General features: G+C 41.5%; 1 protein-coding gene across 3 annotated transcripts in view; it reads left to right on the top strand.

The window, feature by feature from the left end:
* The first annotated feature begins 8,259 nt into the window (after window positions 1-8,259).
* Window positions 8,260-18,428, top strand: part of LOC139370102 (fibulin-1-like) — a 50,614-nt gene continuing 40,445 nt past the window's right edge. Inside the window, exons 1-2 of one of the 3 annotated variants that reach the window (XM_071109424.1) lie at window positions 8,260-8,541; window positions 17,788-17,896. In XM_071109424.1, the coding sequence (XP_070965525.1) occupies window positions 8,487-8,541; window positions 17,788-17,896 (164 nt within the window). In that variant the 5' untranslated portion in view covers window positions 8,260-8,486. The remainder of the gene's footprint in view (window positions 8,542-17,787; window positions 17,897-18,428) is intronic. The other 2 variants (XM_071109439.1, XM_071109431.1) reach the window with 2 other exon arrangements.

Below are 18,428 nucleotides of genomic sequence, written 5' to 3' on the forward strand. Positions count from 1 at the left end.
AAGCCAATTGACAACCGATGCTATTGAGGTAACCACTTTTGCGCACCACCTGGCTGTTACCGCCAACATCATTGTGTTTTGATACACCAGAAGTACCTTCATTTTCAATTGGTCACTGGGTTTGCCTTGCATCATTGCATTGCAGAGGTAGTTGCAGTGCATTCATTCCGTGTGTTGCAGAGGCAGGTGCTGTGCGTTCTGTGTGATGCATACATCGAATATATCCAACATATGCATCAAATGGTATGATATATCAGACCCGAAAGCGTTATTTTATCAATGCTGTGTAATACATTTTGCAGTCAATGTCATGTTTGTCGTCTTCCTCTGATGAGGAGTAAGATAGATCGAACCAATTTGCAGCGTGGTAAGTGTCCATAATTTAATAAGAAAACGGAACACTACAAAATACAAAACAAACAACGTGAAACAAACGAACCAGTCCCATGTGGCACAAACACGGAAAATAAACACCCACGAAACCCAGGTGGAAAAAGGCTACCTAAGTATGATTCTGAATCATAGACAACTAACGACACCTGCCTCTGATTGAGAACCATACAAGGCCGAACACAAAAACCAACATAGAAAAACAAACAAAGACTTCCCACCCCAACTCACGCCCTGACCATACTAAAACAAAGGAACTAAGATCGGAACGTGACAGTCAAACTTTCTTGCATTACGTAATCAACATGTTTTAGTGGATAGGGTGAGTATTGGTTAAGTGGCACACCTATGTTTTGTAATGGATATCTTTAAATGTGTAAAATAACATAACCAACAATCAATGTCTGTGTGCTAGCGAGGAAGTACACTACCGCTCAAAACGTAATGGAACACCTACTCATTCAAGGGTTTTTCTTTATTTTTACTATTTTCTACATTTGTAGAATAATAGTGAAGACATCAAAACTATGAAATAACACATATGGAATCAGGTAATAAACAAAAAAGTGTTAAACAAATCAATTTCTATTTGAGATTCTTCAAATAGCCACCCTTTGCCTTGATGACAGCTTTGCACAATCTTGGCACTATCAACTAGTTTCCTAATGTAGTCACCTGGAATGCATTTCAATGAACAGGTTAACATAAGCCCTATTTGGTAAAAGACCAAGTCCATATTATGGCAAGAACAGCTCAAATAAGCGAAGAGAAATGACAGTCCATCATTACTTTAAGACATGAAGGTCAGTCAATAAGGCATATTTGTGCAGTCACAATAACCATCAAGCGCTGTGATGAATCTGGCTCTCATGAGGACCCCCACAGGATTGGAAGACCCAGAGTTACCTCTGCTGCAGAGGATAAGTTCATTAGAGTTACCAGCCTCAGATATTGCAGCCCAAATAAATGCTTCACAGAGTTCAAGTAACAGACACATCTCAACATCAACTGTTCAGAGGAAACTGTGTGAATCAGGCCTTATTGGTCAAATTGCTGCAAAGAAACCACTACTAAAGGACACCAATAATAAGAAGAGACTTGCTTGGGACAAGAAACACGAGCAATGGACGTTTTACCGGTGGAAATTTGTCCTTTTGGTCTGGAGTCCAAATTGGAGATTTTTTTCTTTGTGAGACACGGTGTGGGTGAACGGATGATCTCCGCACCGTAAAGCATGGAGGAGGAGGTGTTAAGGTGGGGGGTTCTTTGCTGGAGACACTGTCTGTGATTTATTTAGAATTCAACACACACTTAACCAGCATGTCTACCACAGCATTCTGCAGCGATACGCCATCCTATCTGGTTAGGGCTTAATTTGTTTTTCAAATGGACAATGACCCAAAACACACCTCCAGGCTGTGTAAGGGCTATTTGATCAACACACCTGGCCTCCACAATCCCCCAACCTCAACCCAATTGAGATGGTTTGGGATGAGTCGGACCGCAAAGTAAAGGAAAAGCAGTAAACAAGTGCTCAGCATATGTGGGAACTCCTTCAAGAATGTTGGAAAAGTATTCCAGGTGTAGATAGTTGAGAGAATGCCAAGAGCGTGCAAGACTGTTATCAAGGCAAATGGTGGCTATTTGAATAATCTCAAATATAATATATGTTTTGATTTGTTTCATACTTTTTTTGTTACTACATGATTCCATATGTGTTATTTCATAGTTTTGATGTCTTCACTATGATTATACAATGTAGACAATAGTAAAAAATAAAGAAAAACCCTTGAATGAGTTTGTGTTCTAAAACTTTTGACTGGTAGTGTATGTGACAATACAAAATGTGTTCAATTAGAATGACGCCATCATTGTGGGCTTGGCATCCCCTGTAATGACGCGTGTCTCTCGAGTCATAATGGTAAGTACAATTATATAAGGTTCTGAGGTAAATAATGGTAAGGTTATACAAAACTAAGAAAGGATATTTTGTGTTTCATTACAACATATTCTGTAATGGTATGTACTGTAAATCAAAATGACTTCGCCTACTGTCAAACTGGGACTCTCCTCTAGGCCATTGTAATCCAGACAAGTTTATTTTCATTTTATTTTATTCATAGTACACATAGGCTACATCATATAATTATAATCAAGTATGATGATAATAATAATCATAATGTTAATAATAAATTATAATTCTTAATAAAATAAAATAACATTTATTTATATAGCCCTTCTTACATCAGCTGAAATCTCAAAGTGCTGTACAGAAACCCAGCCTAAAACCCCAAACAGCAAGCAATGCAGGTGTAGAAGCATGGTGGCTAGGAAAGACTCCCTAGAAAGACCAAAGCCTAGGAAGAAACCTAGAGAGGAACCAGGCTATGAGGGGTGGACAGTCCTCTTCTGGCTGTGCCGGGTGGAGATTATAACAAAACATGGCCAAGATGTTCAAATGTTCATAAATGACCAGCATGGTCAAATAATAATAATCACAGTAGTTGTCGAGGGTGCAACAAGTCATCACCTCAGGAGTAAATGTCAGTTGGCTTTTCATAGCCGATCATTGAGAGTATCTCTACCGCTCCTGGTGTCTCTAGAGAGTTGAAAACAGCAGGTCTGAGACAGGTAGCACGTCCGGTGAACAGGTCAGGGTTCCATAGCCGCAAGCAGAACAGTTGAAACTGGAGCAGCAGCACGGCCAGGTGGACTGGGAACAGCAAGGAGTCATCATGCCAGGTAGTCCTGAGGCATGGTCCTAGGGCTCAGGTCCTCCGAGAGAGAGAGAGAGAAAGAGAGAATTAGAGAGAGCATACTTAAATTCACACAGGACACCGGATAAGACAGGGGGGGGGCGCCAACCCAGACAGGAAGACCACGTCAGCGACTCAACCCACTCAAGTGACGCACCCCTCCTAGGGAAGGCATGGAAGAGCACCAGTAAGCCAGTGCCCCTGTAATAGGGATACAGGCAGAGAATCCCCGTGGAGAGAGGGGAACCGGCCAGGCAGAGACGGCCTGGCCGGTTGCTCCAGAGCCTTTCCATTCATCTTCACACTCCTGGGCCAGACTACACTCAATCATATGACCTACTGAAGGGATGAGTCTTCCGTAAAGACTTAAAGGTTGAGACCGAGTCTGCGTCTCTCACATGGGTAGGCAGACCATTCCATAAAATTGGAGCTCTATAGGAGAAAGCCTTGCCTCCAGCTGTTTGCTTAGAAATGCTAAGGATAATTAGAGGCCTGCATCTTGTGACCGTAGCGTACGTGTCGGTATGTACGGCAGGACCAAATCAGAAAGACAGGTAGGAGCAAGCCCATGTAATGCTTTGTAGGTTAGCAATAAAACCTTGAAATCAGCCCTTGCCTTAACAGGAAGCCAGTGTAGGGAGACTAGCACTGGAGTAATATGATAATTTTTTTTAGTTCTAGTCAGGATTCTAGCAGCCGTATTTAGCACTAACTGAAGTTTATTTAGTGCTTTATCCAGGTAGCCGAAAGTAAACCATTGCAGTAGTCTAACCTAGAGGTAACAAAAGCATGGATTAATTTTTCTGTATAATTTTTGGACAGAAAGTTTCTGATTTTTGCAATGTTACGTAGATGGAAAAAAAGCTGTCCTTGAAACAGGCTTGATATGTTCGTTAGAAGAGAGATTAGGGTCCAGAGTAACGCCGAGGTCCTAAATGATTTCATTTCAGACGACTGTACAACCATCAAGATTAATTGTCAGATTCAACAGAAGATCTCTTTGTGTCTTGGGACCTAGAACAAGCATCTCTGTTTTGTCCGAGTTTAAAAGTAGAAAGTTTGCAGCCATCCACTTCCTTATGTCTGAAACACAGGCTTCTAGCGAGGGCAATTTTGGGGCTTCACCATGTTTCCTTGAAATGTACAGCTGTGTGTCATCCGCATAGCAGTGAAAGTTAACATTATGTTTTCGAATGACATCCCCAAGAGGTAAAATATATAGTGAAAATAATAGTGGTCCTAAAACGGAACCTTGAGGAACACTGAAATTTACAGTTGATTTGTCAGAGGACAAACCATTCACAGAGACAAACTGATATCTTTCCGACAGATAAGATCTAAACCAGGCCAGAACTTGTCCGTGTAGACCAATTTGGGTTTCCAATCTCTCCAAAAGAATGTGGTGATCGATGGTATCAGAGCAGCACTAAGGCCTAGGAGCACGAGGACACATGTAAAGCCTCGGTTTAACGCCATTAAAAGGTCATTTATCACCATCACAAGTGCAGTCTCAGTGCTATGATGGGGTCTAAAACCAGACTGAAGCATTTCGTATACATTGTTTGTCTTCAGGAAGGCAGTGAGTTGCTGTGCAACAGCTTTTTCTAAAATTTTTGAGAGGAATGGAAGATTCGATATAGGCCGATTAGTTTTTTTATATTTTCTGGGTCAAGGTTTGGCTTTTTCAAGAGAGGCTTTATTACTGCCACTTTTAGTGAGTTTGGTACACATCCGGTGGATAGAGAGACGTTTATTATGTTCAACATAGGAGGGCCAAGCACAGGAAGCAGCTCTTTCAGTAGTTTAGTTGGAATAGGGTCCAGTATGTAGCGTGAAGGTTTAGAGGCCATTATTATTTTCATCATTGTGTCAAGAGATATAGTACTAAAACACTTGAGCGTCTCTCTTGATCCTAGGTCCTGGCAGAGTTGTGCAGACTCAGGACAACTGAGCTTTGGAGGAATACGCAGATTTAAATAGGAGTCCGTAATTTGCTTTCTAATGATCATGATCTTTTCCTCAAAGAAGTTCATGAATTTATTACTGCTGAAGTGAAAGCCATCCTCTCTTGGGGAATGCTGCTTTTTAGTTAGCTTTGCGACAGTATCAAAAATACATTTTGGATTGTTCTTATTTTCCTCAATTAAGTTGGAAAAATAGGATGATCGAGCAGCCGTGAGGGCTCTTCGATGCTGCACGGTACTGTCTTTCCAAGCTAGTCGGAAGTCTTCCAGTTTGGTGTGGCGCCATTTCTGTTCCAATTTTCTCGAAGCTTGCTTCAGAGCTTGGGTATTTTCTGTATACCAGGGAGCTAGTTTCTTATGACAAATGTTTTTTGTTTTTAGGGGTGCAACTGCATCTAGGGTATTGCACAAGGTTAAATTGAGTTCCTCAGTTAGGTGGTTAACTGATTTTTGTCCTCTGATGTCCTTGGGTAGGCAGAGGGAGTCTGGAAGGGAATGAAGGAATCTTTGTTGTCTGAGAATTTATAGCACGACTTTTGATGCTCCTTGGTTGGGGTCTGAGCAGATTATTTGTTGCAATTGCAAACGTAATAAAATGGTCGTCTGATAGTCCAGGATTATGAGAAAAAACATTAAGATCCACAACATTTATTCCATGGGACAAAACTAGGTCCAGAGTATGACTGTGAGTAGGTCCAGAGACATGTTGGACAAAACCCACTGAGTCAATGATGGCTCCGAAAGGAGTGGGTCTGTGGGCTTTTCCGTGTTTATTTTACCTTTATTTAACTAGGCAAGTCAGTTAAGAACGGGGGCAGAACGACATATTTGTACCTTGTCAACATGGGGGTTTGAACTTGCAACCTTCCGGTTACTAGTCCAACACTCTAACCACTAGGCTACCTTGCCGCCCCATGTGAATATTAAAATCACCAAAAATTAGAATATTTTCTGCTATTGCAGATAGGTCCAATAGGAATTCAGGGAACTCAGTGAGGAACTTAGTATATGGCCTAGGAGGCCTGTAAACAGTAGCTATAAAAAGTGATTAAAATACCTAAAGAATATTTTTAATACATTTCATTAGTATGAATAATTGAAGTTTATCATAAAAATATTGAAATGACTCATATACTCTCTAATTTATCATGTTTTACAATGAAGAATTGTGTCCCACTTTGCCAATTAAGGTGTCCCAATTTGGTGTTATAAACTGGGAAAAAAAATGGTGTCAGGACAATTTGTGTTTGAAGAAGAGTCATCCATTCTGTGTTCAATATGTATATATTTTTTTATTTGTATAGTGTTGTAGATTCAGTGGCGGATTTAGGTTTAGGCGACATGGGCAGCCATCCAGGGCGACATCTTGCCGGGGGCGGCATTGGGCGCCCGCACATAAGAAATCGTAATGGTGACATTTGCGCGATCGGTTTTCTATCGCTCATTTGCGCGTCACGTCAATGATATCATGTCACCGTGTGGGACTGTGGGTCAATTAACCTTGTCGGAGTGGGCACCCTGATTCTAGTTTGTGAGCTAGGCAGGCTACTGACTGGGAAGGTCTGCCATTCAGAAGTACAGATGGGGAGGGGGGCGAGGTTGATCTAAGGTCTCTCCACTGGAAGCCAGAGGTATGGAGAGCGGTTTCAAACCTCTAACTTTGTACAGTACTAATGCAATTAATCAAATCAGTCACACTGTGCAAAATCGTTAAGAATAATATAAATCCAGTCTGCACACCCCCAAAATGAATTGGTTTAGTCTTGACTCTTGGTTGACAGTGTTGGGGGATGGGTAATGTATTAACGCTTGAGTGCCAAATCAACACAAATTGGTTTCTATTTGTCTTTGTTACTTATTTTTTATATTTATGAGTCTTATTTTTGAATAGATTTTTTATAGTTTTAAATGTTATGATTATTTATTTGTGTTCCAAATGTCTGAATACAAATTACATTTAGTGCAGAATGGTGCTGGGGGTGCTGGGGGGGAGGGGGGGTTCGCCCAGGGAGCCTAGAGCCGCCACTGAGTAGAGTTCTTAAGCTATTTAGAATGGTATCATGTTGGGGTTAAGACAATTGGATGATTCTGTAAGGAAAGCACATTTTCAGAAAGTGTCCCACTTTACCAATACTCACCCTATGTGTGCAACAAAAGTAGAACATTCAACTTTTAATAGTATTTCTGTTAAATCTATGCATACAATTTGATGCATAGGTTGGATAAATCCATTTCATGCGCCACACAGAACACTGAACCCACTGCAACTGCCTCCGCAACGCAAGGCTGCAAAGCAAGCGCAGCATTCATTCATTAACATGCTTCTGGTGTACCAAAACGCAATGACGCTGTCGGTGAGGTAGATAGGCCTACATCCATGCATTCACTGTAGTTGTGTATCTACGCACAGGCAGTTCGAATTGAGAGGAAATGGTTTATAGGTTTATATCTCTCCCATATCGGAATGTGCTTTGTTTCACCATTTGGTGAAAAATAAACCCCAAGTCTGTCTGTCACAGTCTGAGAGGATGAAATAACCAGACAGACAGACCAAATAGCATATGCTTCAATTAAATCAATAATTTTCCTGAAGGGCAATTTTGTCAACCTCAAATACCGCGGTGGCGAATAATTACACAAGTCTGTCTACCGAGGAGGATGGTCGTAAATGTTCCAAAATATGGAATATGCATTACATTTTCAAAAATTTGCCTTAACCGACAAAATTCTAAGGATTTGATGTATTGAAGTCTGGCTATGGCCACAACAGGTTTTTATATAACCACAGAACCACTCCATAGTGGAGTCCAGATGTTATTCAGATAAAACAGTGGGATCATTCTGTCACAGACAGAGTTGTCTGGATGAAAGTAATTGAAGTTGGGGGACATTGTCAAATAATGTCATCATTACAGATTTTCAGTCAAAATAATACATTTATATTTTAGGCTACTTATTTATCTGTCATAATGGAAAGTCAATGAAACGGCGTGAATTAAATGAGTGTGTCCTATAAGACATTGGACGTATACTACTGTAAAGTGGAAATCAAGACACTACAGTTGTGGTTTCTGGAGTTTAGATTTTTTTTTAGCGTCACCCGCCCCTAGGAGCAAGATAGACGCTCGTTCCGAGGGTTGCGTTCCGAGACAGACACGATGACGCTGCGATTCACTAGCCCCATCACAAGCACAAACACACACTCGTATAGACTACTCCTGTCCAGCGTGAGCTCACCGTTTTTCTACCTTTCGCTTGAAAATCTGCGTGTCCGTGAGAAACTGTACTGTTGGTTCACGCTCTTAGTGCAGAATATTACAGATCTGACTGTTTGACACTTTTTGGGTGTTTGCAAAAAATATATATTCTTTATCCAATGGGTCCCGGGATAGTTATACTTTTCTCTCTGTTCGGAGTTCTCAACGGACAAGGTCAGTTACCGTTTTACTTCAGGATACTAACCTACTGTTTCAAGATTGAATTATTCCCATGAGAATCAATCCATGCCCATGCGTGATGCATATGGTTGGAATACCATATAAATTCACTCAGGCATGTTAGATATTTCAAACGTATCACCCTAAGCAGGCTACTGCACTATCACTGTATGGGCAGATATAAGGTCGGGTAGCACTGGAGTTAAAAAGTTCCCATAAAGTATTTACATGTGATTTCATTATGGCAGTTATATTACAGTAGTAACTTGAAGCCTACTGTGTTACATGCTGTTCAGTGTGTGTGTCATTTGGATTTTGGTTTGCTTTGATTTTGTGTGTGTGTGTGTGTGTGTGTGTGTGTGTGTGTGTGTGTGTGTCTTGTTGCCAGTAAAACATCTGCCCATGATTACCAGTTTTAGGGAAGATTTCAACATTCCCAATTTGTCCTAAAGTGATTTGACAGGGATTAAATGTATTTTGCGTTGTGTAAAATATGGACTAATTTCATCAGTAGAAATTTCTCAGACTACTGGAAATGATGTTGTGCCCAAAATGATTGCTGCTCAACCAGCCAACCAGATGCAGGGCAGGTCTCTCCTTAAAACTCAGACACACCAGTAGGATTGTCAATCTCTTGTGTGCTCACACAGCAAAGACTTGGATGTCGTCAGCCACTCAGCCTTGTTAAACTACTCCAAACCAGAAGGTGGCAGTAGCGCTTGACAGCGCATATCAGTGCGTATTGCTTATGGTCTAGATTCGAAGCTATCTGCGCTAATGTTGCTATTTTGTCGAAAGCCTGTTATGGGTGGTACTTGTTGATACTAGCCAGGTGTCTACAACTAGACAACTAGCTAGCAAAATGACAAAGAAACAAGTTATTCCATACCATACTGCCAGTGGTAGCCCACAGCCCAATGTTTAGCTAGCTAGGTAATGTTATCATATCTAGCTAGCTAGTTAAGGACACTGCACTAACTCAGCAGTTAACACAGGCAGCCGTTTCATGGAAACTTCTTCAAACTAGCTAATCCATTGTGATTTAATTATCACGTCAATACTAGTTAAAGTGGTTAACTAGTTTGAATGTAGTATTTATTGTTGTGTGAATTGTGTCTGTGCACTTAACTAGCTACCTCCCATAGCCTACATTTTCCAGGACATAGACATATTGGATTTTGGCAGAAAGCTTAAATTCTTGTTAATCTAACTGCACTGTCCAATTTACAGTGAAATAATGCCATGTTATTGTTTGAGGAGAGTGCACAGTTATGAACTTGAAAATGTATTAATAAACCAACTAGACACATTTGGGCAGTGTTGATACACAATTTTGAACAGAAATGCAATGGTTAATTGGATCAGTCTTAAACTTTGCACATACACTACTGCCATCTAGTGGACAAAATCCAAACTGCGCCTGGGCTGGCAATTTGAGAAAAAAAAAGAAAAAAAAGGGGGTGGATCCTTAAGAGGGGGACCATCCATGGGTCACAGAGGCATGGGACGACCTACGGAAAGTATTCGGAAAGTATTCAGACCCCTTCCCGTTTTCCACATTTTGTTACATTACAGGCTTATTAAAAAATGTATTAAATAATGTTTTCCCCTCATCAATCTACATACCCCATAATGACAAAGTGAAAAAGGTTGTTAGAAATGTTTAAACATTTATAAAAATTTTAAATCAGAAATACCTTGGGGTTCCTGAGTGGTGCAGCGGTCTAAGGTACTGCATGTCAGTGCTTGAGGCGTCACTACAGATCCTGGTTCGATCCCGGGCTGTGTCACAACTGGCTGTGATCGGGCGGCGCACAATTAGCCCAGCGTCTTCTGGGTTAGGGAAGGGTTTGGCCAGGGTAGGCCGGATTTGTAAAATAATAATTTGTTCTTAATTAACTGACTTGCCTAGTTAAATAAATAAACATTTACATAAGTATTCAGGCTTGTTTCTATGAGACTCATCCTTGAGACGATTTTACAACTTGATTGGAGTCCACCTATGGTAAATTCCATTGATTCGACATGATTTGAAAAGGCACACACCTGTCTATATAAGGTACCACAGTTTACAGTGCATGTTCAAGCAAAAACCAAGCCATGAGGTCAAAGAAATTGTCCGTAGAGCTCCGAGACAGGATTGTGTCGAGGCACAGATATGTGGAAGGGTAGCAGTCTTGGTGGATCCAAACATCTTCCATTTAAGAATGATGGCCTCCAAATCATGGCGAATCAATTGAATTTACCAGAGGTGGACTCCAATCAAGTTGTATAATTGAAGGTCCCCAAGAACACAGTGGCATCCATCATTCTTAAATGGAAGATGTTTGAATCCACCAAGACTCTTTCTAGATTTGTCCGCCCAGCCAAACTGAGCAATCGGGGGAGAAGGGCCTTGATCAGGGAGGTGACCAAGAACCCAATTATCACTCTGACACAGCTCCAGAGTTCCTCTGTGGAGATGGGAGAAACTTCCAGATAGACAACCATCTCTGCAGCACTCCACCAATCAGGCCTTTATGGTACGGTGGCCAGACTGAAGCCACTCCTGAGTAAAAGGCACATGACAGCCCACTTGGAGTTTGCCAAAATGCGCCTAAAGACTCTCAGACCATGAGAAACAAGATTCTCTGGTCTGATGAAACCAAGATTGAACTCTTTGGCCTGAATGCCAAGCATCACTTCTGGAGGAAACATGGCACCATCCCTACGGTGAAGCATGGTGGTGGCAGCATCATGTTGTGGGGATGTTTTTCAGTCTTTCCCTTGATCTTTCCGGATCAATAGAAAGATGAACGGAGCAAGGTACAGAGAGATCCCCGATGAAAACCTGCTCCAGAGTGCTCAGGACCTCAGAATGGGGTGAAGATTCACCTTCAAACAGGACAATGACCCTAAGCTCACAGCTCTCTGAATGTCCTTGAGTGGCCCAGCCAGAGCCCGGACTTGAACCCGATCGAACATCTCTGGAGAGACCTGAAAATAGCTGCGCAGCGACGTTTCCCGTCCAACTTGACAGAGCTTGAGAGGATTTGCAGAGAAGACTGGGAGAAACTCCCCAAATACAGGTGTGCCAAGTTTGTAGCATCATACCCTGGAAGACTCAAGGCTGTGATCGCTGCCAAAGGTTCTTCAACAAAGTTCTGAGTATACGGTCTGAATACTTATCTAAATGTAATATTTCCGTGTTTTATTTGTAATAAATTAGCAAAAAAATCAAAAGCCTGTTTTTACTTTGTCAGCATGGGGTATTGTGTGTAGATTGATGAGGGAAACAAACAATTTAATAGATTTTAGAATAAGACTGTAACGTTACAAAATGTGGAAAAAGTAAAGGAGTCTGAATACTTTCCGAATGCACTGTATATACCCCAGATCAGGGTCCCCTGGACACACATGGTGCCGATTTCACAGTCTGTGGGGCTCGTGTCGGTGGTGTGCTTAGGAATTCTGGCCCATTGACTTTAATGTAAGAATTTGACATCACCCCTCCTCCGTTGAATTACATTTTATTGGGCATGTCTCACTGGGGCCATACCCTCCTTCCAACACCTATCAGCGCCCCTTGCTCCTCTTCTCAGCTTCAATGCTACACGGGAGAGAGTCAAGGGTCAGGGTGGTGTATCACTTCCATTAGGTATGGTGTCAGGGTGGATCGAAGATCTGAAGAGGGTCCCAGAATCAGGATATAAACCGTTCATGTACATGAATCACTAATTCACATATTTTTGTATGAACTCAAACTTACTAGACTCAGTCAGACAAATACGTACCTGTAAATCGAATGTTATAATATGGCCAACAAATGCATTGCTACAGGCTATTCAGACCATTAGTCAAATTACAAATTATAAAGATTTTAAGCATTTACATTATAAGGTCATTTGTGTCACGATGATGACAGTAGGGTAAACTGACTGAAGCGTGTTAGATAAAGGATGTGACCCATGGAAGTGGACTGTGCTGCTGTGATGTCTGGGTCTGTCTCCGAGAGGCCTTTGCTGTGGGTTTAGGCTGAGGGACTAGAGCTCCACTGGGCTCATTAAGCAGTGTTTACATGAGAAGTCTAGACATGGGCCAGTTTTTTTTTCTTTCTCTCCCTCTCTCTCTCTGTCTTTCTCTCTCTGTCTTTCTCTCTCTCTCTGTCTCTCTGTCTTTCTCTCTCTCTCTCTCTCTCTCTCTCTCTCATTCATTCAGTGGGGCTTTATTGGCATGGGAAACATGTTTACATTGCCAAAGCAAGTTAAATAAACAATATGCAAAAATATAACATTTGCAAATAGTTGTAGTATGAATAGTGGGGGAAGATAAATAAACATATTGTATATACAGTACCAGTCAAAAGTTTGGACACACCTACACATTCCAGGGTTTTTCTATATTTTCTTATATTTATTACATTGTAGAATAATAGTGATGGCATCAAAATATTTTTTGACATAGCCACCCTTTGCCTTGATGACAGCTTTGCACACTCTTGTCATTCTCTCAACCAGCTTCATGAGGAAGGCTTTTCCAACAGTCTTGAATGAGTTCCCACATATGCTGAGCACTTGTTGGCTGCTTTTCCTTCACTCTGCAGTCCAACTCATCCCAATTGGGTTGAGGGCCTGATTCACACAGTCTCCTCTGAACAGTTGATGCTGAGATGTGTCTGTTACTTGAACACTGTGAAGCATTTATTTGGGCTGCAATCTGAGGTGCAGTTAACTCTAATGAACTTATCTTCTGCAGCAGAGGTAACTCTGAGTCTTCCTTTCCTGTGGCGGTCCTCATGAGAGCCAGTTTCATCATAGCGCTTTTTTTTGCCGACTGCTCTTGAAGAATCTTTCAAAGTTCTTGACATTTTCTGTATGTCTTAAAGTAATGATAGACTGTCATTTCTCTTTGCTTATTTGAGCTGTTCTTTTACCAAATAGGGCTATCTTCTGTATACCACCCTACCTTTGGGGCGGCAGGTAGACTAGTGGTTGGAGCGTTGGGCCTGTAACTGAAAAGTTGCTAGATCAAATCCCTGAGCTGACAAGGTAAAAATCTGCTGTTCTGCCCCTGAACAAGGCAGTTAACCCACGGTTCCTAGGCCGTCATTGTAAATAAGAATTTGTTCTTAACTGACTTGCCTGGTTTAATAAACATACCTTGTCATGACACAAATGATTGGCTCAAACGCAACAAGAAGATTCCACAAGTTAACTTTTAACAAGGCACACCTGTTAATTGAAATGCATTCCTCATGAAGCTGGTTGAGAGAATGCCAAGAGTGTGCAAAGCGGTCATCAAGGCTACTTTGAAGACTCTCAAATATAAAATATATTTTGATTTGTTCAACACTTTTTTGGTTATTAAATGATTCCATATGTGCTATTTCCTAGTTTTGATGCCTTCACCATCATTCTACGATGTGGAAAATAGTCAAAATAAAGAAAAGCCCTTGAACGAGTAGGTTTGTCCAAACTTTTAACTGGTACTGAATATCTTTTTTTATTTTTTATCTTCCCCCACTATTCATACTACAACTACCTCTAGAACAATCCCCAAACCACACACATCACTCAGGCTCTAATCCCATATTCTCTTTAAGGTAGGAGAAAAGAGGGTGATAATTAGGCGTGTAAATGCCAGCAATCCGCTGAGAGGTGTGAACGCCTCGCTCTCGTAATGTTGAGAGAGAGTAGTGTGAAAACACCAGAACACACCAGGGAGTGAGTCATGTGACCACCTCTTTCCGTCAGTTGAGACTGAAAGTGAGACATTGTATGACATTCTCATTCTATGCCTCCTCTGAGCTTGGAAGGGAACATTCTAGAGCTTTGTGCTTCATGGTAGTTGTGCCCTGGGGGTTTGTCTGATGTTTCTAAAGACATACGGAGGCTTCCAGATTCTAGGGAGTTTTGGCAAGGGGATGTCAGTTAATGGCAGTGGTAATGGTCAAGAAAAATAAAATGTCCAGACTGGCAAAAACTGGCCTCCCCAGGCCAGCAAGGAGAATTGTTCCCCACAGGAGGTGTTAACAATTTCCGACCAATCCCTACTCTTCCAGCAGACGTATTTTCTTTACTTTTTTACGTGTGTAACTCTCTCTGAGCAACACTTTTGACCCTTTCCAAGAGCATCCTGGTGTTGGTTCCTGCCCTCAGATGAAAGCAGAGTTAGACCTTATCACTGTTGAAGATTGTGGCTCTAGTCAGACTGAGGCCTAATGAAGGCTGGTTATGGGGCCTGTTAAAATGCCCTCTCATCTCCCCCTGTTGCTAAGAGCTTTATTACTCAGTTCACGGCAGGACAAGGAGCTCGACTGTTGCAGTTGTTAGTCTGGCTGGCCTCAAAAGGCTTGTTCAGTGAGTCAGCAAAATAGTGTTTCTTGGCTTGGTAATGCATCTATTATACTACCTATTACGTTGTTGTTTGATTATACACTCTGCTGTTTATTTCACAATAAGAATGACTTTCACTTGCAGGAAAAGTTAGCATGGTTGTTGAATAACAAAACTGCTTTTTATGAATCTGTCCACATCTTTTCATTGCTATTTCCCACAGTTAATGTTGACAGTTCTCTAATTTGCTTTGGATAAATGACCATATTATTTTTATATTAAGTTCATTTGTTCACACCTTTGGCCCCTGCCTGCAGTTACCATATTCAAGGATATACTGTTCAGTGCATTTGGAAAGTATTCAGACTCCTTGACTTTTTCCACATTTTGTTACATTTTGTTACATTCCAATGTAAAATGGATTCAATTGTTTTTTTTCCCTCATCAATTTGCACACAATAACCCACAATGACAAAGCAAAAACCTTTTGGGGGATTTTTTTGCAAGTGTATAGAAATACAACAGAAATATCACATTTACACAAGTATTCAGACCCTTTACTCAGTACTATGTTGAAGCACCTTTGGCAGCGATTACAGCCTTGAGTCTTCTTGGGTATGACGCTACAAGCTTGGCACTCCTGTATTTGGGGAGTTTCTCCCATTCTTCTCTGCAGATCCTCTCAAGCTCTGTCAGGTTGGATGGGGAGCGTCGCTGTAGAGCTAATTTCAGGTCTCTCCAGAGCTGTTTGATCGGGTTCAAGTCCGGCCTCTGGCTGGGTCACTCAAGGACAATTCCAAGTGGGCTGTCGTGTCTTTTGCTGAGGAGTTGCTTCGATCTGGCCACTATACCATAAAGGCCTGAATGGTGGAGTGCTGCAGAAATGGTTATCCTTCTGGAAGGTTCTCATCTCCACAGAGTAACTCTGGAGCTCTGTCAGAGTGACCATCGAGTTCTTGGTCACCTTCCTGACCAAGTCCCTTCTCCCCCGATTGCTCAGGTTTGACAGGCAGCAAGCTCTAGGAAGAGTCTAGGTGGTTCTCTACTTCATCCATTTAAGAATGATGGAGGCCACTGTGTTCCTGGAGACATTCAATGCTGCAGAAATGTTTCAGTGCCCTTCCCCAGATCTGTGCCTCAACACAATCCTGTCCTGGAGCTCTATGGACAATGGTGGGACCTTATATAGGAAGGTGTGTGCCTTTCCAAATCATGTCCAAACAATTGCATTTTCCACAGGAGGACTCCAATCAAGTTGTAGAAAGATCACAAGCATGATCAATGGAAACAGGATGCACATGAGGTAAATTTTGAGTCTCATAGCAAAGGGTCTGAATACTTATCTAAATAAGTATATAATAAGTGTTTTTTATTTGTAATCCATTTGCACAAATTTCTAAAAACCTGTTTTTCACTTTGTCATTATGGGGTATTGTATTTCCATTGATGGAAACAAACATTCATTTAATCCATTTTAGAATAAGGCTGTAACGTAACAAAATGTGAAGAAACTCAAGAGGTCTGAATACTTTCCGAATGCACTGTAAACCAGGTTCCCTCCTCTGGCAGAAATAATTGGAACTAAAAATATATATTTGTATACTTTTTTATGGAACTGTAAATTTAAGATAAAACCTCCAGGCATTTGTCCTCCTTTTCTTGAAACCTCTGATCCTGTTTCGTTAGCCAAGCTAGATTTAGCAGTTAGACATCCCCTGATCCACTATGATATGTGTCATTATAGTCAGTGGTTGAATACACTATTGTTCCTTGTTCCAACAACTGGTTTATTAGATGAACAACTATGATTTTACTCTTGAGTGTCCTTTAATAATGACATATGCCATTTAGCAGACACTTTTATCAACTTACAGTTGTGCATGCATACATTTTTTATGTATGAGTGGTCCTGGGAATCGAACCCATTATCCTGGCATTGCAAGCACCATGCTCTACCAACTGAGTAACAGAGGAATTTTAGGAGTCCTTTAGGATTACTTATATTAATAAAAAACCAATTTGGCAGACAGGCCTTAGTTTAAGCCTAAAGCAAGAAAGGACCAGCCAACCTGCCAAAGCTATTTCACGTTTGGCAGAATACACTAACCACAAGGAAATGAATTTATTTGATCTGATTGCGATGGCTGAATTGTTTACAGAGTCGAGGCATTCCGAGCTCTTTTAATCCACATGGAGAAGCAGACAGAGCGCCACAGAGTTAGTCCAACTCCGGGTCGTCACCTCTTATTTCTACACAACATATCCATCATTCAGTATTGCTGGCAAAAGGCTTACAGGCATTTAGAAAAACATTCCAAACAGCTTTGAATTTGTTTTTCAATCATTTGGAAGACAAATTGCTAATACTGTGAAAGTGTGAGTGGCATTGGGTGACAACAATATACTTGTGTTTTGGACTATTTTTGTTGCACTTTTTGCAAACATACTTTGCATAATCGTTCTAAACATGTCAATCCTCATGTATTACTCACCCAGCAAAATAGACTCCGTTGTATGCAAGACATGGCTTGAAACCTCGATTTATTCTATTCTAACAGTTTAGTTTCTAATTCATGTGAGAGTGTTTCTTATCCCTTTGGGTTGACTGTCACCTTATGCAACATAGAAGGTGGCTCTGTGCATCATGAGTAACCTGAGCCCTGAAGGCTAGCGTTAGCTCACGGCGCTAATGCCTGGGCTTTAGCTCAGCAGGCTAACACCCCTATCATGGGAGATCTGATGCAGATGTTGACAGCTCTCATGGGTCTCTAACTGTTTTAGAGGACTGATGAGTCACACTCCATTTGGGGTCTCTAGATCTCCCACACCGATACTGTTGCACTCGCTTCAGTAGGCCAAGCCACGGCATTCAGCGTAAGCCCATGAATAACACACGCTGTTTGTTTGTGGTTGTGTCCATCCACAGGTGGAAAACAGATCTCCATAGATGAGTGCTGTAAGGATGGTCGGGTTCGGGGCATTGACAACCAGGACTGCACAGCCATCCCTCTCATCTCTGAGTCCACCACGTGCAGGTGAGTGGGGCCTTTTTTACAGTAGTTAATGTACTCTCTGACTGAACAGCCTTACTCAGAGAAATACAGTGACTATAGAAAATAGATTATATTTCTATGGTCTTAACCTCTGTGCCCATAGGGGGGACTGCTTACCTCAGTATTAGTCCCATGGGGTTAACTGTAAACGGTATAGATAGACTATGGTGCAATAGGTATGGTGGTAGGCCATAGTGTGAGATGACTACCGTACCCCCGGTCGTAAATCCCCAGCCACATTCTTGAATTGACGTGAGAGCAGGAGACATTACACTAGTGATAATAACAGTGTAATAACAGGGTAATAACAGCTCTGGTAGTAAGAGTAGAAGGTGTTCTGCCACAGGTTCAAGGCCTATAAGGAGGAGATCTGTCGCTCCATCTTCTCTCTGATGGCAAATGTATTGACCTTGGCTATGCAAGTGATCCAGAATTTTTTCAAATTATAGAGTAAGGGTGGAAGTGTGATGGTTTTTGGTTGAGGGGGGGGGGGGGTTAGGGTTTAGGGTTTAAT

Source organism: Oncorhynchus clarkii, chromosome 2 (genome assembly GCF_045791955.1).
Source record: "Oncorhynchus clarkii lewisi isolate Uvic-CL-2024 chromosome 2, UVic_Ocla_1.0, whole genome shotgun sequence".
Classification (NCBI taxonomy): Eukaryota; Metazoa; Chordata; class Actinopteri; order Salmoniformes; family Salmonidae; genus Oncorhynchus; species Oncorhynchus clarkii.